At 42.8% G+C, this 22,682-nt stretch overlaps 1 protein-coding gene across 1 annotated transcript; it reads left to right on the top strand.

The window, feature by feature from the left end:
- The first annotated feature begins 1,372 nt into the window (after positions 1 to 1,372).
- CWC15 (CWC15 spliceosome associated protein) lies at positions 1,373 to 20,967 on the top strand. The gene is made up of 7 exons (XM_026675594.2): positions 1,373 to 1,554; positions 4,746 to 4,916; positions 7,029 to 7,141; positions 8,037 to 8,125; positions 11,260 to 11,373; positions 17,135 to 17,253; positions 20,519 to 20,967. Exons 2-7 carry the CDS (start codon positions 4,786 to 4,788, stop codon positions 20,646 to 20,648), a joined length of 696 nt encoding a protein of 231 aa, XP_026531379.1. The 5' UTR covers positions 1,373 to 1,554; positions 4,746 to 4,785; the 3' UTR covers positions 20,649 to 20,967.
- The last annotated feature ends 1,715 nt before the right edge of the window (positions 20,968 to 22,682 follow it).

Raw genomic sequence — 22,682 nt, 5'->3', positions numbered from 1 at the left:
CAATTTAAAAACTGATCCAGCTTCAAGAAGCAGTGGAAAAATATTGACAACTTACAAAAGAAATTCTCTATAATTCAGTGAATGATGCAGAACTGCAACACACACACACACACACACACATACACATAAAATGTATGTATGTATGTATGTATGTATATGTATATATGTATGTATGCATGTGTATGTAATGCATATATTACGGTACATTATCCTGAAATTCTCTAGGGACCTCTAGTGGCTTAATTCCAGAAAACAGTAATATGATAAAACATATTTAATGACGGAAAGTTTTATTTTCAATTAGTTATAGGATAGATTAGATTAGTTATAGAAAGCAAAATACAAGTTACATACTAACAAATCAGGCTATTAACATTCATTTAAAAAGCAGGTGGCATTAGAAAATCCATTTCACAGAGACACTAGTTTGAGTGAAAACCCAAACTGAATCTGTTAAATATCTTCCTGCTTCCAACATTAGGATAAATATGCTAAGAGAAAATGTCTTCACACGTTTGCTTCCAAAAATGCCTATAAGCATCAGTTATAAAAAGGAAAAAAAGCCATAATCCACAAACTTTCATACATATCCCCAATCTTATAATAATTTTTTTGAAACAACTATTCTAAAAGATTGAATTGATAGATTACACTAAGCATTGTTTTACTTGGTTTTGGGCTAATATATTCTATGAATTGAACCAACTGTATTTGTATTTTAATATATCATCGCTAAATAAACTTTGGCTTAATAAAATGTGATGTATCTCCATTCTTACTTAAACTTAGGCCTTTTTGTGGATCATACCATCAATTTTATTTTCTGAATCTGATATTGTGGCCAAGGTATTTCTTTCGAAATGTTGTGAAGTTTATTCTGTGGTTAATATATATGTTAGTAAATTGTTGCATTTTTGTTTAGTGGGATTGTACTAGGATTGTGCCTAATTGAAATACCTGCAATTATACATTTTATCATAACTATTTTTAATTGGTTCTGTCTCTATGACATGCTTAGCGATAGTTTGGAAAGGCCATCAAGTTCAATCCCTTGCTTACTTTAAAATGTGCTACAGTATTTTGAACAGGTGGATTCGATACTCTTTCGATGTGGGACGAGGCTCGTTCGTGTGCTTGTTTTTCCCACGAACTTTAAACCAGAAGTAGCATGTTGGTTTTGCTCTACTTTTAACTCTTTGCACGCACTTCCGGACTGAAACTGAACTACGGCACCTTTCTCTTTGCAATGGGGTCGAGAAAGATCCGGCAAAGAGCGTCGCAATTATGTCCCGCCTCCCGGGAAGCCAACCGACCAATCCTGATCATATTCTACCGGAAGCTTAGCGATTGAGCCACTCTAGCCTCTTCCTTTATTATAGAACTCTACATTAAGAGTTGTTTCTCTATGATTTCGTGTGCGGTGGGAGGAATAATGGCGGGGCGGGCCTAGCCGTGCGGCGGTTACCGAGAGCCTTGGGTCGAGCTACATGGTTGGATCCCGTATGTGCTTCAAGAAGCCGGAAGCTGCTCCATTTAAACCAGTCATTACAGCAGGTAGAATTAATTATGATACAAATGTTGTGAGGGGGATATATATATATACATATATTTTTACGTGTTACAGAGCTTTCAAGCAATCCTGGGTTGCAGAATCTATTGATACGACAACCCTGTAAGGTAGACCGGCAAGCCTATTCTCTCTAAACCCCCCCCCCCCACTTCTTGCAAAAGGAGAAAGGCCTTTGAGCCGAGGGCTGAAGCTTTTTCTCAGTCTCCATGTACGATCCATAGTAACTGTATTGATGTGCCTTACACCAGGGGTCTCCAACTTTGGCAACTTTAAGCCTGGAGGACTTCAACTCCCAGAATTCCCTAGCCAGCTGGCTGGGGAATTCTGGGAGTTGAAGTCCTCCGAGCTTAAAATTGCCAAGGTTGGAGACCCCTGCCTTACACTACAGGACATGTCTGGGGGTTCAATCTCCAGTTGAGCTTGAAAAAAAAATTGAGGATGGCTATTGCTTGGATGGGAGACCACCAGGAAATCCCAGAGCTGGAGGATAGACTGGGACTTCAAAGTGCCACATTGGCAAACTATCGAGGTTCTCCTACCTAAGAAACTGCATGAATCCGCCTTATGTTTTCAAGAGCCAAGGTGACCTTTTCGGAGACTGAATTCAGAGGGAATAACGGAGTTAGTCTAATGTGGATCTGAAGCTTTCCCTTACAGAGGTATCAGGTGAGGTATACAGGTGAGATTAGGGTTTTCCTCCTCCTGCGTCACCTCCAGATGTGTGGACTTTTGCTGATCCTGGGCTCCGTTTTTCTCTCTCAAACTATTACCATCTGGCAGACGTACAGGATAATAAAAACAAGGACAAATAGGCTGAAAAAACAGCTTCTATCCCAGGGCAGTAACTCTGTTGAATCCTACTGTATAGTGCAATATTAATGCAATATCAGGGGTTTTCAGTTCAATTGTATATAGAATATGAAGGATGTGTGTTTGTGTTTTATTTTTATAGTTCTAATGTACACTGAAGACGGCATTTAATTTCATTGTACGATGTGCCATGACAATAAACTAAACTAAACTTAGAATAACAGAATTGGAAGGGACCTTGGAGGTCTTCTAGTCCAACCCCCTGCTTAGGCAAGAAACCTTACACCACTTTAGACAAATGGTTATCTAATCTCTTCTTTAAAACTTCCAGCATTCACAACTTCTGGAGGGAAGACAGTTCACTGATTAACTGTTCTAACTGTCAGGAAATTTCTCCTTAGTTTTAGGTTGCTTCTCTCTTTGATTAGTTTCCACCCATTGCTTCTTGTCCTGCCCTCAGCTGCTTTGGAGAATAGCTTGACTTCAACCCCCACAATTCCTTAACTGGCCTGGTTGTTGATGAGAATTCTGGGAGTTGAAGTCCCATCTCTTGGGGAAAGTTGGGGAACGCTGGATTAGAATCAGGAACTTTCTCTCTTGGAGGCTGTTTTGTGATTACGTTTCCACCCCAGTTCAAATGATGGCATCAGATTGTGGTGTTTAAAAATAGCGCTGGATAGATTTGTATTGTGATTGTAATAATTACAACTATTACAACTACTATACAAAACTATCCAGAACGGAGCGCAATGGCTTTGTAGTTAAAGACACCAAGCTTGTTAATTGAAGCTGACAACTCGGGTTCAAGACCCGAGAGCCACCAACAGGACTCCTGCCCACCTAGTGGTTGGAAAGTGCAAGTAGATAAATAGGTACCACTTTGGTGGGAAAGTAATAGTGTTCTGGGAAACTTTGGCATATAGGCATGCTGGCCACGTGACTATGGAAAATATCTTCAGACAGCACTTGCTCCCTCAGCCAAGAAATGGAGATGAGCACTGTGGCCTAGTGTCTGACACAACTGGACAGGGAAACCTTTATCTTTAGCTAAGATCAATTCAATTCTTTGAAATTAAAGTGGTCTGTTTATGATGTAGGTATGTGATACAAGGAAGTAATTGTAGTCTAACTTAATTACAATAATGTAAATGTTACAATCGAAGTCATGTTTTATTATCATAGAGGGAAAAATGAGTTATATTGTGTTTGGTAGCTTCCAACAACAGATCTATAACTTGATAATAAAAACTTGTCAATTCAATTATTTGCTGCCTTGGTAATAAGATGGGTAGGGAAATGCCTAAATGAATGATAAGTATTGAAGGAAGTAATCTGATATTGCACAAGTGTATGGAGCTTATTTAGGATTGAAGAACATCAAGAAATCTTAAACATAATACCTTTTCTTTACAAGAAATATGTGAAAATGTTTATTCTGTATTTTAAAAAATAAACTAGTGATAATTTATTAAATTTGTTTGCTGTCCATTTCACCTAAAGATAAGGATAATAATACCTCATTGCCAGTTGGCTGCTAAAACATGCTTTTCTTTAAGGAAATTGTTTCACTAGCATACTGTATGTCTAACAGCTCTAACTACGGAACAAAATCAAAGCCTCTGATAGCGAATAGTTGTTCCTGTTGTGTTTTTAAGTACGCACTGGTTTCAGCAAATGCAAAAAGCAAAGAAAGATTTCTTTTAGATTTATATGCAGATTTTACTTCATAGCCATTGAATTATGAAAAGTAGTTTTTAACATAACTTTATTTCATCTAAACTCACCTACCCTCTGTGCATCCAAGATAGTGTAGACAAGGTTTTCCTTAATTTTATCCTGAATGGTTCATGACAGAAAATCTCAAGGCTATCAAAGACACGGTACAGAAAGAACAAAAACTGAAAGAACCAAATACATTTGCAATTCTAATAGAGGCTTTGATGTAAGAATAAAAATAAGTCTTCCTGTTTATCATCCTTTACAGTCATTTTTAGGAAACCTCCGAAGACTTCCAAAGAATAGAAGTGAATTTCATATTAAAAATACTTTTTGGCTCTGTATCTGCCCACATTTTTCCACTTTAATCTTTGGAAATTAGAAAGAATACTATATATTCTTTTGCTATGTAGATATATCAATGTATGTAGATACATCATTAGGACTTTTGAGATGCAGTAGTAGAATGAAGAAACACCTCTGCTTAAAGCTGCCATTCTGTGTTGGCTTCATAACCACCAAACCTCTTGAATTCAATATAGCTTGCTAAGCAATGAAGACACATAACATTGGGGCTGCAACTGTAACAGAGACCGTTTCCTTGAATAAGATGTATTGAACAGGCTTTGTTTTTGTTTTACTGTTACAGGTTTTAATCCATGGTGTAAGTTTGATCCCATGCTTGTAAGATGACTACCGCTGCTCGACCAACCTTTGAACCCGCAAGAGGCGGAAGAGGAAAAGGAGAAGGGGACCTAAGTCAGCTCTCCAAGCAGTATTCGAGCAGGGATCTTCCTTCTCATACGAAAATTAAATATAGGTAAAGGCCAAGTTTTTGTGGTGGTGGTTGTTGGGAATTGATTTCGGCAGTAGGCTTTATTTTGCCTGAAAAAGGAATGTCCGCCGTTTGTTTTGTTTCTGGCATCTAATGTATTGTCATTGCAGTTTAGTCATCATTTGTACTGGAGACAAATTCCTTCTTTGTCCTAACCACACTTGACCAATGAAAGTATTCTGTTTAAGGGAAGTCTTGGTGCATCTGGAGATCTATGAATTTATCATCTCCAGTGGGTCACAACCAGCTCATATCTTCATGTAATTGCTTATGTGCCATCAAGTGAGTTTTGATTCTTAGTGTCCCCATTGACCACAAAATACGGTCAATTTGTTCTTCATTTTTGGAACCCCATCAATACATCAGTAAAACCTAACCAAAGTTTAAATTAATACGATGCAAAAACACTGAACCTTTAATTCAGCACGTTAACCCTGTGGTATCAATACAGCCAACTAGGTTGATTGATTATGTGGTGTCACTTGTTAGCTACCAGATTTTTCCCCCCATAATGGTCTATCCTTAATTTGGTCCTTAAGGTCTTCCAATGGTGCAACATCGCCACTAACTGAGAGCATCCACATTGTTGATGGTCATCATCTTCATGTCATCACTAGGATTCAAATTCAGCTTAGGGAGACTTCTCCAATTGCAATCCTAATTCGACTTAACACCAGGCTCCCCTTTCCACTATAAAGTACGCAAGGATCATACAGAGGTATATTGAAGTATAGAGTTTGGCTTGTATAAGTTTATAAATTTTTCAGTTTGGGTACTGAAAAACTGGTTAAATATGTATTAGATGAAACAAGCCGTCTTTAGCTGACATAAGAAAATAAGTTTTGAAATGAGAATTTGTTTTTCATTATGTACAAAACAACACGGTCCGTTCCTTCACCATTCTGTTTTTCGTGTAGACTATTTATTTATTTTTGACGATTGATAAGTTACTTTATTCCAATCCACTCTGAGAAGTATACCAGTAGAAGAGAAGCAGGCAACTTAAACAAAACACAGCCAAGAACAAGCACAACATCATAACAATGGCACTATGCAGAGGGCACAAACTTTATGTCCCCAGATGCTTTGTCAAAGAATCACATTTTCAGAGCTCCATGGAAATCCATCCGTTAGATAATATCGATAATATCACCATGTATATAGGGGCAAAATGTTCCCCCAAAGGGAAAGGTCAACATTGCAATAACCTGACTACAGGATCCCTGGAATAGAACTCCTCAAGGGACAAGATGCTCAATAGATCTTCTTTCTCTAATCTTACTGGATGGCAGCTCCATTTTGGAGGGGCTGGTTTTGAAGATATCAAGGCCCTGAGCCATATAGGATTTTAAAGATTATAACTAGCCCCTTGGAAGTTGACTGGCACCCAGTACAATCCCTAGAGTAATAGCGTTACCTGGGCAAATTTAGATAAATTACATGGGTAGCTAGGTGTTGAATAAGGTGACATTTCCAAATAGTCTTCCATGGAGCCCCACTTAGACCGCATTTCAACAGTGAATGTGAGGAAGAAGCTGATTTGGAGAGATTTATTAATTTCAGAAGTTTTTCCCAAAGGTGCTTTTTCAGGAGGCAACTGGACTCTCTTGTTTTTTTCTTTCGAAGGCATTTCGCTTCTCATCCAAAAAGCTTCTTCAGTTCTGAAAGGATAGGGGGGAACAGAAGGATTTATATTCCTTGCAGACAGCTGGTCATTTGCATCCTTTTAGAGGGTCGTTGAACCACTTGGAGGTTTATCTGTGTCCTCAGGGTCACCCGAGGAGTAGTCCTGGTTCCTGTAGTCTGCATTTCCCCCCCTCTCCCCGGAAATCTATTCCTACTCTCACTCCATCCCACACCATTCCGTTGCCTCCTGAAAAAGCACCTTTGGGACAACCATGACCTGGATGACTGAGAATCTCTACAGACTTTCAGAAGTTTTTATGTTCCAAAATAGAAAATGGCTGATGGAAACTTTCCCAAGGGCAGATCGTGCTGCTTTGCACTTCCCCACTTCTTCATTTCACTCTCTTGCCCGCTGTGCTGCATCCCCCTTCGTTTTCTTGACTCGCCTCCTTAATGTGCTGCTTCTTTCAGGCAAACCACTCAGGATGCCCCTGAAGAGGTGCGCAACCGTGACTTCAGGAGGGAACTGGAGGAGAGGGAGAGAGTGGCAGTGAGAGAGAAGAACCGAGACAGGCCAGCGCGAGGTTTGTGCCACCATCATAGCAAAGAAATGGTTTTGTGCGGTTGATCAGCCTCTGTGGCGATAGCCCTGGATCGAATGTAGGCCCAGGAAGCTCAAAAGGGGTTCATTCGAGTAAATTTTGAAACTATTCCATGAGATGTAATTACTTAATATAAGGCCAGGGGTGGGCTGCTGGGGGTTCGCAGGGGTTCGGGAGGGGCCCTAGTTAAGATTCTGTGCAGTTCAGAGAACCCCCAAATCCCACTCCTGGCTGGCCCCACCCACCCCGCCCCACCCCTCCCAGAAGTCCCCACACAGCCTGTTTTGGAGCCAGGTAAGTGCAGGGCGCGTGCAGAGGCTCAGGGAGGGTGAAAAATGGGCCTCCCGGAAGTTCGGGAAAGCCAGAAATAGGTCCGTTTCTGCCTTCCAGAGAGCCTCTGGAGCCCAAGGAGACTGGTTTCGCCCTCCTGGAGGCTTGAAGGAAGCCCCCGGAGCCCAGGGAAGGCAAAAACGCCCCCCCCCCACACACCATGATGCAGGAGGCCGACTAGGCCACACCCACCAGGGCCACGCCCACCCAGCAACTGGGTAGAGAACCCTTTGCTAAAATTTTTGAAGGCCACCCCGTATAAGGCCACTCGACAACTTGTCACTATAGATGAAAAAAAGGTATACAGTTAATTTATTTCCTTTAAAGGCTGTTTATAGGCGTACCGGCAAAAATCACTGAGAGCCTTGGCACCTTCCTCTGCCTCGTCTTTTTCCCAGTTAGAGAAGCTGTAATACAACTTAAATATACTGAAACATCGGTGTGAACTAGTAACATTTTTTAAAACCTGTCAGCTTCATTTTCTGTGGTAATCACTTTTCTTTCATTGCTGTTTGCTTATAAGTTCTTTTTTTTGTTTCTTTCCCAGAACACACGACTTCCTCTTCAGTCTCAAAGAAACCTCGACTGGATCAAATCCCCGCCGCTAACCTGGATGCAGATGATCCTTTGACTGACGTATGTTACCTCAGACAGTTTGGGCACTTAGCAGGTCCATCGCGGTCCATCTTGATCCACTCATAGCTCCTCTGCTGTGACTGTTAGTGCAGTCCAGGTCAGATAAGGATTAAGGTCATCACTTCTGTCCTGATAAAATTTTTGACTCAAGATTGAGTCTGCTGCCACTCAGTTGTAAGAAAGGAAGATTCAGTGGACCTCGAGTTTTTAAAATTGACTGTGAGGCACAGGGTTTTCTGTGAAATCAAAAAAAATTATCATAACCATTGCCACTGTAATTTACAAAACGGAGTGCTCTTTCCTCAAACTGGATTAATGTAGAGATATGAGCTCTTGGATGTTAAAATGTTGGAATGGTTGGAATGGGAATCTTTACAGGTATTGCAAACCATAGAGCTCTTCTGTTCAGTGGGGGCAGCTGGCCCCTATGGAAAGCAAGACTCTTGAATCCACTGAGTTGAATCAAAAGAATTTTTACTGAGAAAAACTGGATGCAGTAAAGTCAGATGGCATCTGAAGATTCTGCACAAAGCATAAAGCAATTCTGTCAATTACCCCTAGTCCCAACCCCCTACTGCGATGCTGAGAAGATATTTTGAGAAAGCTGAGGTGTTAGGCAGATAACAGTTCACACTCAGGGCACAATGGCCTTGCAACCTGGCGAAAACCAGCTGGAAAGAAGTCCATCCCGTCTGCAAAGATAGGCCCCCTCCCAAATTTCCAAGCGAACAGCACATCCCTAACTTGCCATCCCCTCTTGCCCCACAAGCCTAATGGCATTAATGGCATGAGGCACAATGATGGATCTGGCATCTTCCTTCTTAAATTTTGGGAATCTTAAACATCCGTTTAGTTGCCAAATCTTTTTTTTAAACTGACAAGCACTTTTGAAATTTTGAGAATATTTATTTCATTTATATCCCGCCTTTGTTATTTTTATAAACAAGTCAAGGCGGTGAACATATCTAAATCTCCTTCCTCTCCTATTTTTCTGTGAGGTGGGTTGGGCTAAGAGACAGTGACCAGCCCAAGATCTCCCAGCCAGCTTTCATGTTAAACGTGCTCCCCCGAAACAGCTGCACCAGAGGGTGTGGCCAGTCACTAAACACCCATTTATTGGACAGCAAAACTCCTTATAATATCCCATAACTCTCTTTATGATCTCAACTTCTGTTGTTGTTTTTTTCCACACACGTGACAAAGCACTGGGTTTTGACTTCCTTCGTTTTCATTTTCTAAAACGTTTTTTTCCTGCATTTTTAATGCAGAACCATTAAAATTGTTTGAAGTGAATACATTGCAGTATGCTGGTTTCCATGTATTTTTGCTTCAATGAAATCAATCTAATAATAATCTAAAATCAGATAGAGTGTAAATCCTGACATGCACCAGGGAGGTGCCATGGGCTTATTAGAGACTCAGGCTTTAGGATTAAATAATATCCGTTGTGATGGAACCTAATGTTGTGGTTCGCCGGCAGCAGGAACGGACGGCTGAGGTCTCAGAGAGCGAGGACTTGGATGAGGGGCCTGCGTGTGATGCAGGGATGAGGCCAGGACTATCAGAAAGTGGAGTGCTGCCTTCAGAGCTTATGGAGGCTGGCAGCAGTGATGAAGAGGTCCCCGAGGAGCCTGTGCCCAGTGTGTGTGCGTATAGGGCTGCTCGAAGGAAAGAGCAGCTGCAGCAGCACGGGCGACTCGGGAGTAAGGCTGCAAGATGATGGCCCCTCCCTTAAGGGATAAAAGCCAGCCCTCAGAGGTGGGATTCTTTGCAGGAAGCAAAGAAGTTCTTGCACTTCAAGTCTTGTGGAAGTTCGGACTATCCTGGTTTGTGTTTGGAGACTTTTGGTTTTGATTATTTCCTTGCAATTTAATCTAGTGTTCTTGACAGCCTTGCACAACCTTGGCAAGGCTTGTTCTTATCTGGGACAATTAGTTTTTAATAGTGTTTTACTGTGAATGAATGGAATTCACAGAGAAGCATTAAAAAGGTTTTGCTTTTATCTCCGTTTGGTGGGGTTTGTTTGCTTGGAACGAGGCTTGGGTCAGAACACCTAAGATGATTGATAACAGAGATGAATTGAAAATATGGCAACTTAAAAATGATCTCAAGGTTGCATACATGATCCCTTCCCCTCACCCCACCCCCCAAATACATTTCACTTGAAAATTTTCATGTTCAGTTAGGAGGAATCAGAGCCAAAAGAAATCTTTGGTGAGTGATGATTTCTGAGGTAAAATTTTAAAACTGCAACGTATGCACGCTTGGTACAATCTTGATTGGAAAAGTGGAAATTGCAAATTGAATAAATGTACACCTTTGTCATAGGTACAAGTTTGTTTAATTAGTTGCTTGATAAGTGTATTATATATACCTGATTTATGATATGACACAGGGTACTGGAATGAAAAAAATTATGCTAGCAAGAGGTAGTGTGCATTTCAGAAATAAATTGGAAATATAACGTTAACAATGTTAATTGTAATATTGATAATGTTGTTATAATGATGTGGAAAACATGCCAAAGGAAAAAAAGAAAATTAACAATAACTGAAATATTAAAATGGACAAGAGATAAAGGATAGAAATAGAGTGCCTACCAATATAAGATTTGTGATATTAAGATATAGAATAGAGGTAGAAATTAGGAAGGGGGGGGAAATATAATTATGCATATTTCTATATAAAATGCTACAATCAATAGGTAGATGAAAGGACCAGAAGATGATTATATTGTGTACAATATCATTACAATGATGTGAGTATGATTAATGTAATTAAGGCTATCAAAATTGTTAATCTCATCACTATTATTTGGTACCCAAATTAATGATGCCCAGATGCCACACTGTTCATGTATTGTTACACATACTTAAAAATAAAATAAAGAAACTTAATTAAAAATAAATAAATGGGAAAAGGTGCATCAGAGCACAAGGGAAGCAAGCGCCTGTCTGATTTTAAAGGCAGCCACGTCTTGGGAACCAGCAGGCTTAATTCGATCCGTGGTTAGGGAAGGGGTGTGTTTGGGTCTCTGTGCAGCCCAGCGTCCCTTTCCGGGATGGAATCTGAAGCATTGCACACTCCTCTTGGGCACAAAATGAACGGTCTTCCTGGTTTCGCTCCATTTGTAGGAAGAGGAGGAGGAGGATGAAGATTACGATGAAGAGAGTGACGACGACACAGCTGCTCTGTTAGCTGAGCTGGAAAAGATCAAAAAGGAACGAGCTGAAGAACAAGCCCGGAAGGTAAACGCATGGTTTAAATGTGTTGGTGACGTGACAAAATGAAGATAGGTACCTGATCGATAACCACCTTCTAGGGCAGGGGTGTCCCAACACAAGGCAAACCCTGAGCTCCGTTTTCACTGGCAGAGGGCTGTCAAAACAAACTCAGAAGAAGAAATGTTTCCCCTTTTGCATTTGAGTATCCAAGAAGGTACAGGAAAGGAGAAAGGGAAAGAGGAAAAGCAAAGAGAAAGAAGGAAAAATAAGGGAAGAGTGGAAGGAGAAGAAAGGAAAATGAAGAGGGAGGGAGGGAGGGTGGGAAGGAAGGAAAGGAAGGAAGGGAGGGAGGGAAGGAAGGGAAGGAGGGAGGGAGGGAGGGAGGAAAGGAGAGAAGGAAGGAAGGAGGGAAGGAAGGAAGGAAGGAAGGGAAGGAAGGAAGGAAGGAAGGAAGGGAAGGAAGGAAGGGAAGGGAAGGGAGGGAGGAAGGAAGGAAAGGGAAGGAGGGAAGGAAGGGAGGGAAGGAAGGAAAGGAAGGAAGGGAGGAAGGAAGGAAGGAAAGGAAGGAAGGAAGGAAGGAAGATTATAATGAGAGTGAGGGAGAGTCTGAGGGAAGTCCTCCTTAGCACTTGGCCACCAAAAGGTGCCCCCAACATAAGTGGCGTCCAGCTGGCCACGCCTACCCTGGCCACGCCCCCTGCCCCCCCCCGGAGGTCAAACAAAACCCTGATGTGGCCCTCAATGAAATTGAGTTTGACACCCTTGTTCTAAGGGCTACCATTAGAGATAGCCCTCAACTTAAGACCACCGTTGAGCCCAAAATTTACGTTGCTGAGTGAAAAATTTGCTTAAGTGAGCTGTGCCCCACTTTACGACTCTTCTTGCTACGTTTGTCGAGCGAATCACTGCAGTCGTTAACATTAGTAACGTGGTTGCTAAGTGACTCTGGCTTCCTCATTGACTTGGCTTGTCTGAAGGTTACAAAAGGCGATCAGGTAGCCTGGGACACCGCAGCCGTCACAAAAATGGGAACCACTTCACAAGCATCCCAATGTAAATCACGGGACCTTGGGGGGGGGTGCTGCTGCAGTGGTCATAAGTGTGAAAGATGGTCACATCCCTTTTTTTCAGCACCGTTGTAACTTCGAACGGTCCCTTCATGAACTGTTTGTATTGATTGAAAATTATTCTTTTTTTGTTTGGGGAGAAATTCTTTCATACCTCTGCTGCTGGAATTGCATTTGATCGACGGTAATGGTATCCTACTCTTGGCAATTCTATGGGCCTGGTCTCTCCACATCTTCCAATCTTGCCCCGTTTCCTTGATTTTTCTATGTTCTGGCTGATGTCAGCTTTGAGGGTGTGCATTTGATTAACTGGGCACCTTTAGGCTCTATGAGGCTGAGTGGTGTGGTGGCCTAGAGATGGAGATCTCGCCTCACAATCAGGAGGCTGTGAGTTAAGTAGAGGCAGATATATTTCTCTCCCTGGGCCCACTGGGAATATATCTGCTGGGGAAAAATACTCCTCATTGGCAACAGGAAGGGCATCCGGCCAGTAAACACTCGGCTCTATTCAGTTGCCCAGACTCCACCCCGCAAGGGATTACGGGGTCGTTAAAAGAGGATGATTTAAGTTCTATGAGATGGAAAAGGTATGGAGATAGGATGCGATGAACACCAGCTATAGTCTATTATTTTCCTCTCAAAAATCCCGTAAGCTGTAAATCGTTCTTCCAAGCAATCGTAAGAAGCCACTCATGGCCAGGTGTTTTAGAGCTGCATAATTTTCAGTTTCACTTGTGAGAAGCTGCTTGATAAAAGAAAAGATGCTTATGGAAATAAAATCTAGCCAAAGCATATTTTATAGTTGCGAAACTTGGCTAGGAGAGAGTAAGGTCTAATTCGCTAATAAAAGCAGTTTGCCAACAAGAATAGAGAGCTGGCAGTTCACCAAGGAGCAGATCACACGGATAATTGTTGGGCCTCTGATGTAAATAAACAGTTTTAAATCATTTCTTGGTAATCCAGAGGTACCAACAATCAAGTCTTGTCCACTACATTGGACCAAACTAGTCATTGCATATAAGCTAGGAATGTGCAAAACTTTCAATTCAGAAAGATTTGAATTTGGAACATTTTGTCCTTCCCGGATACAAATATTATTTCTAGAAATAGTCATTTAGTACCACTAGAGGCTGCTAGAAGCTGTTGAATGTAAAGTTTCCAGTCAGGCATCTTCCAGATGAACTGAATTGCAGTTTCTATCTTGCCCAGCCAGCTTGGCCAAAGAATGGTGGGAGTTGGACTCTGATGGCACCACGGTGGAGAAGGCTGGTCTGTAGCTTGGTTGGATGAGGGATGTGCAAAATTCTTTAGTGCCGGAAGAGTTCACTTGGATATTCCCAGGAATGTTCATTTTTTTCTTCCAGAATGCATCAATTGTCTGTGGTGTGGTATTTTCTAGATGTGGTCTGGACCTCAACCTGAAATCTTTTCCAGAATATAAGGAAGAAAAAGCCATTTTTTCCAGAACTGTTGGGAATGTTCCTTCTAGTGGAACATTCCAGGGAAGACCAAAAGGTGCTTTTTCAGGAGGCAACTGGACTTTCTTGTTTTTTTTTTCTTTTGAAGACATTTCACTTCTCATCCAAGAAGCTTATTCAGCTCTGACAGGATAGTGGGGAATGGAAGGATTTATATTCCTTGCAGGCAGCAGGAACTACAGGAACCAGGAGCGCTACTCAGGTGACCCCGAGTACACAAATAAACCTCCAAGTGGCCTCAACAACTCTCTAAAAGAATGCAGATGACTAGCTGTCTGCCAGGAGTATAATTCCTTTGGTTTCCCACTATCCAGTCAGAGGTGAAGAAGCTTCTTGGATGAGAAGCGAAATGTCTTCAAAAGAAAAAACAAGAAAGTCCAGTTACCTCCTGAAAAAGCAACCATGACCTGGATGACTGAGAATCTCTACAGAATTCCAGGGAATATCAAAATATTCCATTGCTAGATCATTGTACGTTGGGCATAAGTTCATTATTACTAGGGGTGTGCAGTCTGCTCCGGGTTTGAATCTTAAAAAACATACTTCGAAGCATTTGGGAGTACCCCTGTTGTCACTCTTTCAAGCAGCTGCATCATTTTATCTACCAGAGGACAAATTTGTGATTCAGGAGAGAATTAAAGAATTGCAAACAGGGCTTCTGTTTCTGAGTCACGGTGCACCAAAACACTTTTAAAAAAAATCAAATATAAAGCACCACACAGCCTCAATTATGACCGTTTGCTATGCTTCTTTGGTTACTCCTTTGAACTTATCAAACTGCTTATCTTGCATTGGATAGCTGGTTTACCAAGTACAGTCATTTTTGCTCTGATTGGCAGCTATTCTCTAAGCTGTTGAGCAGTAGCTTCCCTACCCCGCCTGCCCTGCACAATTTTGCAGCCTGAAATTCATTCTGTGGCTGGTTTAACCCCGTTATGTTCCCATATCCAAGCCATATGATCTCCTGCTGAGCTTCAGCATTTCTGGAATGTTATGCTTGTCCTGAATTCTGTTTATGTGTACGCTCTATATCTGAGGTAACTAATATGCCTGTCTGGGAGATGATGGAGATGAATACATGTAGCTCATGTAGGTTATTAAAATTAAAATTATGGGCATGTAGACATCAAGTTTACCTTTTATCCAGAAAGCAGTGCAAGGCAAAATTATATTGGAAAACAGTAAAAGATCAAACTTAAGGTAAATGACATTAGTTGTACTGGCTTCTACTTGTAGTTGTTGTTAATAAGACAGTGTTTATGGAGTGGATCAAATAGAATAGCTCCATTTAGATGAAGTGATTAAACACTGATCAAAACATTAAGATTAAACATTGTAAGAACTATATCAATACATTAGTTACTTCACTGAATAAAACGTACAGGTCTGTTTAAGTTCTTACCAGGTTATCATGCAAAGAATTTTTGCAAGTCTCTTTTCACAAATCTTGTAGTGGCCTGAGAAAAACCTAGTGGAAGGTCTGGATTTCCAGATTTCCTGAATTTAACTATTACATTTTTTTAAATTAGTGCGATTGGCTTTTTACCTTAATACCCTGTTTCTCCAACAATACGGCCTCCCCCAATAGGAAGTCCCAGCATGTTTTATAGGCATGAAATGAAATTAAGCCCCTCCCCCAAATTAAGGCCTATATTAAAACATGCGAAATGGGAGGAATGGTGGGGGGCTTGCTGTTAGGAAGTACTTTTGTTGCACACCCAGATATGGTGCTGCCTGCGTTGACCCGATACTAAGTGCCCCACCAACGCCGAGGTCAACATCCAAGCCATCGCCACCCACCCACCCAAAGATGCAAGGGGGAATAAATTAAGTCACCCCCGAAAAGACAGCCTAGCCATTTTTTCGTGGCTCAAAAAAAAAATAAGACCCGGCCTTATTATATGAGAAACACGGTATTTATGCTTGCTTGATCTGCCTCCACTCTCCAGATTACACTCTATTTGTGGAGGATGCAAGTAGTGTAATCTTTTACCACCTGGCTCAGACTAAATTAGGTGGTATTTGCTCTCCAGTTTCATCCCGAGGATAAGCACGAACCATTTTTGTTTCCAAGCAAACCCAAGGTTAAAAGTTGAACTTGTCACTCAAGGACCGACGTTTCAAATTCCCTGCCATGATTCCCCCTTGCAATTTTTATTGTACGTGTCCTGAAAATTGAAAACGTTGGGTCTGTTTTGCTATGAGCGACATTCTTGGATGGTTTTAAATAACCTGACCATTATGATATGCATGTTTAGGATTTGTCAATAGCATTACAGTTTGGCAATCATGCAGATTACTTCTTGAAAAAATCAGGATTCCACTTCACCCTGGACTGGACAGATCCCACCGCAAGGACTTTTAACATTTGAGGAAGGATTCTGACACGCTGGAATAGGTTCTGAGAAGGACAAGAAGGAGAATCAGGAGATTAGAAACGAAGGCCTGTGAACAGAGATTAAACAAGTTGGCAATATTGAGCTTTGAGAAAAGATCAGGGTGAGGATAGGACAGCAAACTTCAAATTGGGGCAGGTCCACTTTTGCTAGTATGTTTTGCTAGCACTCTGCCAGCGAAAACGGAGCTTGGGGGGGTATGCGGCCCTCCGGGGCTCTGTTTTCGGCTGTAACATGCAGTCCTCTGGCAGTAAAAGTGGAAATTGGGGGGCGTGTGAGGCCCTCCCAGGCTCCATTTTCAGCTGCAATGGCCTCCTGCAGCACTCTGCCAACGAAAACAGAGCTTGGGGGGGCACGTGTGACCCTCCCGAGCTCCCTTTTTGCTGGCAGAGGCACCGCGGGCTGGTCCTTCGCTGTTTCCAGGGTGGCCCCACAGGCCAGATCTAAGCACCATGCGGGCCGTATCTGGCCCACGGCTCTTGAGCTTGACACCTCTGTGATTAAGTCCTTCTTTGAAGGTCACAGTGGGAGAGTACAGGAGCTTTAGCCTGAAGGTGAACTTTTCATTCCTTGGACTTATATAGCTGCTTCCCCTAGATACATGAATCCAAAACCTCAGAAGCAGCTTCTGGCTGCAGCCCTGTATTTGGCATATGCTTCTTTCAGAAATGGAAAACCGGCACTACAAACATTAAAAAGAAAAAAAGAAACTTGAACGCACCGCAAAAGGACTTGTGGCTGAATCTTTAGCTGCTTCTACACTGATCTGAAAAGGAAAGAGGCCACTTTTACAGACAGTTCGCTTTCATAAAAGCATGGAACCCACCTTTCTTTCTCTTGGCAGGAACAAGAACAGAAAGCTGAAGAGGAGAGGATACGGATGGAAAACATCCTGAGCGGTAACCCTTTGCTGAACCTTACGGGACCAGTACAACCTCAGACAAATTTTAAAGTGAAGCGAAGGTAGGGAGATGTTAACGGTGCATTAAATGGATTCTCAGCTTTTTTTCCACTGGATTGTGAATTGTCATAATTCCAAAACAATTAAATTGGATTTTAATTGAATTGTTCAATCCACTATTATGAGGAAATCATAAAGCGGGGAGAGCAGGAATTTAAGGTCCTTTTGATCTCTGTTACACATATAACTACGGTTGTCTTCCTGTATAATTCAAGTTCCTCCTGTTTATTTCCTCATGCTTTCCCCAGGCTCAAAGCATAGGGAAATAAACAAGAGCTTGTTTGCAAGAGAGGCTGTGAACCAGGATGTACAACACTGGACAGTGTTAGCAGAAACACTGAACCACCATAGAATAGACCAGTGGTGGCTAACCTTTTTCGGCTCTTGTGCCGATAATTGCACGTGTGCTTGCTTGCACGCACTCCAGTACCAGCACCCAGAAGGCAATGCGTGTTGGGGGCCCCTGCGCAACTCCCTCCTCATGCACAGGTTTTCCCCCCTCGTGCTATGCATCTGTGCATGCATGTGCGATTCCCCCCTCGCACGCACGACTCCCTCTCACACCGCGCATCTGCACAAGCACGCACAATCCCCTCACACGCACATCTGCACACCGTCCCTTTCCCCCTGCGCATGCGCGCCAGATACCCAACAATCAGCTGTCAGGTGGCGTGCGCACATGCATAGTGAAGTTCTTCCGGGTGACCTCTCGCATGCCTGGGGAAATGGCTCTGCGTGCCACTTCTGGCACACGTGGCATAGGTTCGCCAACACAGGAATAGACAGTCCAGAAATAAATCCATCATGGAGGAAATAGAACATGCCAGAACTCTCTGGCACCTACCGTTCCTCGGTGAGTTCTGCACATCACTTACTGTGAGCTTAATTGGCCAAAGTGTTATGGGTTTCTTTTTTCTCTTACTGTTTTAAAAGCCCTACTTATTTATACAGGCTTGGGAGTGGTGCAGTGGCCTAGAGCTCTCGCCTCACAATCGGGAGGCTGTGAGTTCGATCCTAAGTAGAGGCAGATATTTTTTTCTGCTGAACAAAACTCCACATTGGCGACAGGGAGGGCATCCGGCCATTAAACCTTCTGCTACCTCCATTCAGTTGCCCAGACTCCACCCCGCAAGGGATTATGGGTTTGTTAAAAGAAGATGATGACGACTGACTTCTACACTCTTAATATTGTTGCTTTAGGGTTTTATTTTTCAACCCTCATGGGATGCAATGTTTCCTCTTTAATTGATTTTATCCAGGCTCTTGGTTTCTACCAAATCTTTAGGATTGACAGCATTTCCCCAGGCTTAGACTCAGAGCAACTTCTGAAAGATAGAAGTCTAGAACTAGAGAAAAATCCCTAAAATGTACATAAGAAAGGGATCAGGGCACATGTTTAAATTCCTCCATTCCCAGATAATTAACTTATATTACATGGCTTTCCATTGGGAAAGAAAGCCATATCCGCATTTTGAAATTATGTCTTCCCTAATATACAGAAGTGGGTCTTGCACAAAAGATCCTTAGAGTCTACTTCTCGGAACCTGTTTCTGATTCCCGATTAGAGCTTGCAAGATATAGCTAAGTTTTTTACTTATTTCTATAGTGGTAAATCCTCCACTTAAGACCAATTGTGAAGTATCTACCGGTGGGTTAATTCCTACCCGGGTTAGAAGTTACAACTCTTGAGGGGGGTTGGGACTGCAGTCATGTGGCTTTACATTGGATGCTTGGCAAACAGCCATTTGCAATGCCATTTGATCACATTTTACTACGTTTTTAATTGGTTTTACCATAGGTTCACTTAACAAACTCCACTTTATAACTGCTACATTTGCTTTAACGACGACTGCAAAAATGATAATTAAAATCAGGTGGGTCGTTTGACCGGCCTGTTTTACAGCCATTACGACTTATAACCAAAATGGGCAGGTTCCTTCATGGTCATAACTCAAAGACAGCCTGTATGGGTTTCTGTAATCAACTCAAATATGCATTCATAAACTCCTGTTTAGGAAGATCCATAATATAAATAAAATTCAGGGCTGTCTGGGGAAAATTATAACATTGGGCCTTTGTTTTACCTGTCCAAATAGCCCTTGTTACCAGCATTCAGAGTAACAGAATTGGAAGGAACCTTGGAAATCTTTTAGTCCAATCCCCTGCTCATTCAGGAAACCCTATACCCATGATGGCAAACCTATGGCACGTGTGCTGGAAGTCGCACGCAGAGCCATCTTGAAGAAATAGCACAGTTCAATAAACAGTCCATGTCTTACATGTTTTTTATCAGTCCAGAAATATCCATTTATAAAGTCTTCTTATCGGATTCACGTCTTTTACAGCAGACAAATATCAAACCATAATACAACAAATCTTGGATATCAACAGAATATCAAAATAAATAGGGTTAGTCAGTATCGATCCATAGTCGGTAAGTATAGGTATCAAGAGAGATCATCAGTGCAAAAGAAAAAAAGAAAGAGAATTAAACCATGATCTATAGCTCCCTCTTATGGCAACTTGTAGCATAATTAACCAACCAGAACACAGCATAATACATTACAGTATTTTTCCTTAAAGCTACAAACATATGTATTTGTGGTTTATATATTGTCAATCCAACTACGTTATTTACATATACATGACACAAGCCATTGCCCCAGCTCAATTCCACTGCACATGAGCGCGCGCCTCCCGCCAGCCAGCTGATTGTCAGGTATCTGCCGCGCATTCGTGGGAGGCGGGAGAGCGTGGAGGGTCACGCGTGCAGGGGGAGTGCGGTGGTCGCATACCCATGTGGAGGGGATGCATGCGTGCGTGCATTGCATTACGGGTGCACTTTCGGCACGCGACGATTGAAAGGTTAGCCATCACTGCCCTATACCATTTCAGACAAACGGTGGTCCAAGGTCTTCTTTAAAACCTGCAGCAATGGAGCACCCACAAGTTATTTTATTCCATTCTAGATAGCCTGTTTTAACACGACTCAGATTTCATAGGATTTTCAGTTGCTTCTTTGTTTTCTGTAACATGCTGTTCCTGCTTTTCCTTCTCTCAAGAGCTTCTTAATCAAGATGAAGTTTCTGGGGATGGTTGGTCTTTAATCTGGCCAGATGTTCACTATTCCTGTCATTCAGTTCAGCCTACACATGTTAACATAGGGTGGTTCTTGGTTCTGTACTCATCACTTCCAGAAAGGGGAAATATTTTAGCATGGACCAAAGTCTCTGGCAGCACTTCTGACGTGTTCCTTTCCTCTTTTAGGTGGGATGACGATGTTGTCTTCAAGAATTGCGCAAAAGGTGTAGACGAGATGAAAAAAGACAAACGATTTGTCAATGACACACTGCGGTCTGAATTTCACAAAAAGTTTATGGAAAAATACATCAAGTAGGATCTTGTTTTTGAGTAGGTTGCGTTGCTGATAGGTTGTGTGGCGCAAGTCACCTGCCTTTCATCAGGAAAATGCTGGCTTGGATGGAAGTCTGTCAACAGTGGGCAGGTATCCCCCATGATCATAGCTATCTTTTTAACTTAATTCCTCGTCTGGCATATTTTTGCATGGTTTATTGTTGTAAACTTACCCCTTGCTGCTCTCTTCCCCCTCATTTTCTTGAAAATGTCGATTTCCTTATTGCTCTGAATTTATGTTCACTGGAAAATCATTTTGTAAATGTTTTGAAAGCAACTTCCAATAAACCCTTCACTCACTCGTGATACTATTTTCTTTGTTAAGCCTTCATTAGCTCCCTCTCTTGTTCTGCAAATCTTACTCAGATGGGAAAAGCTTGGATATGTTTTTAAACTCAGCAGTGGTCCTTCTGTCTTCTGCGACATAAAGCATCCTTTTATTGGTTCTGGCTGATGTGTCAGCTTCATGGACAAGCAGGCTGACCATTCCTCCTCTAAGCACCAGCAACCTCGTTGCTTCTAAGTTTAGAATCTGGTCCTACTTCACCAAAAACCCCACCATAAAGAAGGTGGGGTGGAGAGCACAGGGGTTGAAAAAAAAGGGAAACAACAATGTCAGGTGAATCATACTGTATTCTGAGAGGTAGGGACCCAGCAGCTGTAATGGTACGTGGGAAAGACATTGGGAGACAGAGTGAAAAGCGGCTGCCTAGGGAACAGTCATATAAGAGACGGCATGTTCTGCAATTGGATCTGCAATCTGATCTCTCTCTCTCTCTCTCTCTCCCTCCCTCCCTCCCTCTCCCCCTTCTCTCCCTCCCTCCCTCTCTCTCTCCTCCCCCCTCTCTCCCTCCCTCCCTCCCCTCTCTCCCTCCTCTCTCTCCTCCCTCCCCTCTCTCTCTCTCCCTCCCTCCCTCCCCTCTCTCCCTCCTCCCTCTCTCTCCTCCCTCCCCTCTCTCCCTCCCTCCCCCTCCTCCCCCCCTCCCTCCCTCCCTCCCTCTCTCCTCCCTCCCTCTCTCTCTCCCTCCCTCCCTCCCTCTCTCCTCCCTCTCTCTCCCTCCCTCCCTCTCTCCTCCCTCTCTCTCTCTCTCCCTCCCTCCCTCCCCCTCTCTCCCCTCCCTCTCTCTCTCTCTCTCTCCTCCCTCCCTCCCTCCCTCCCTCCCTCCCTCCCTCCCTCTCTCTCTCTCTCTCTCTCCACTGCTAGCAAGAGAGAGAGAAGAGAGAGAGCTCTCTTTTCTAGCAGTGGTCTCTCTTCCATCCCAAGGATCGGCCCACAGCTTTCCACTGCTTTCCTCTCCTCTGCCTTCTGCATATCCCCACATCAGGCACTGGACCCAACTGTTCCTCCTCTTCCTCATCAGCCACCTCCAGACCTGGGGGCTGTTGACTCTTCATCTGAGGGCTGATGGACAGCCCAGGCTCTGCCTCTGTCTTGCTCTCTCTGACAGCTCCATTCCCTCTCCCCCCTCCCGAGCCCTCAGGTTGCCTTGATGCTGGCCCTGACTCCCATGCTGCCTCCTCATCTGATTCAGCTGTTGGAGGGGCCGGTGGCCGACAGGCCACAACAATAGTGGTGACACAAGACCCTTAGAAGAGACCCTCCCTAGTCTCTTTAGTTGTAATGGAGAAGGTGGGGGCCTTGTACTTTCAGACTTGCAAGTCTCTTAATATAGCTTTACACATAGCTGTAGACTTAGCTTATCTTGGAAGGTTTCCTGTCTACCACAGTGATGGGTGTCGTTTTGTTGCTTTTCCTGCTATGTCCTTGGGTGAGAGAAGTGTACACAAGAGGGTTTTCACCCATGTCTCTAAATGAAAATGGGGAACCTCCGGGGTTAATGTTATGTCAAAGCATTGGTGATGGGCCTGCCTTGTAGTCCAATTCAGAACAGTCTTGCTAGCTAGAGATAGGAAGATTCAGATGTAAGTTTCTTCCTCTGCCCTGATGGAATGGGCTGTGAATTTAACCTTGAAAAGAGCTGAAGCCAAGATAACAATCAGATAGGAAAAATCTGAA

The sequence above is a fragment of the Notechis scutatus genome, chromosome 5 (assembly GCF_049901735.1).
Source record: "Notechis scutatus isolate UNSWTSFEM ecotype Mainland chromosome 5, rNotScu1.2, whole genome shotgun sequence".
Lineage (NCBI taxonomy): Eukaryota > Metazoa > Chordata > Lepidosauria > Squamata > Elapidae > Notechis > Notechis scutatus.
The sequence above is the reverse complement of the archived record's forward strand: the minus strand, read 5'-3'. Positions and strand labels throughout refer to the sequence as shown.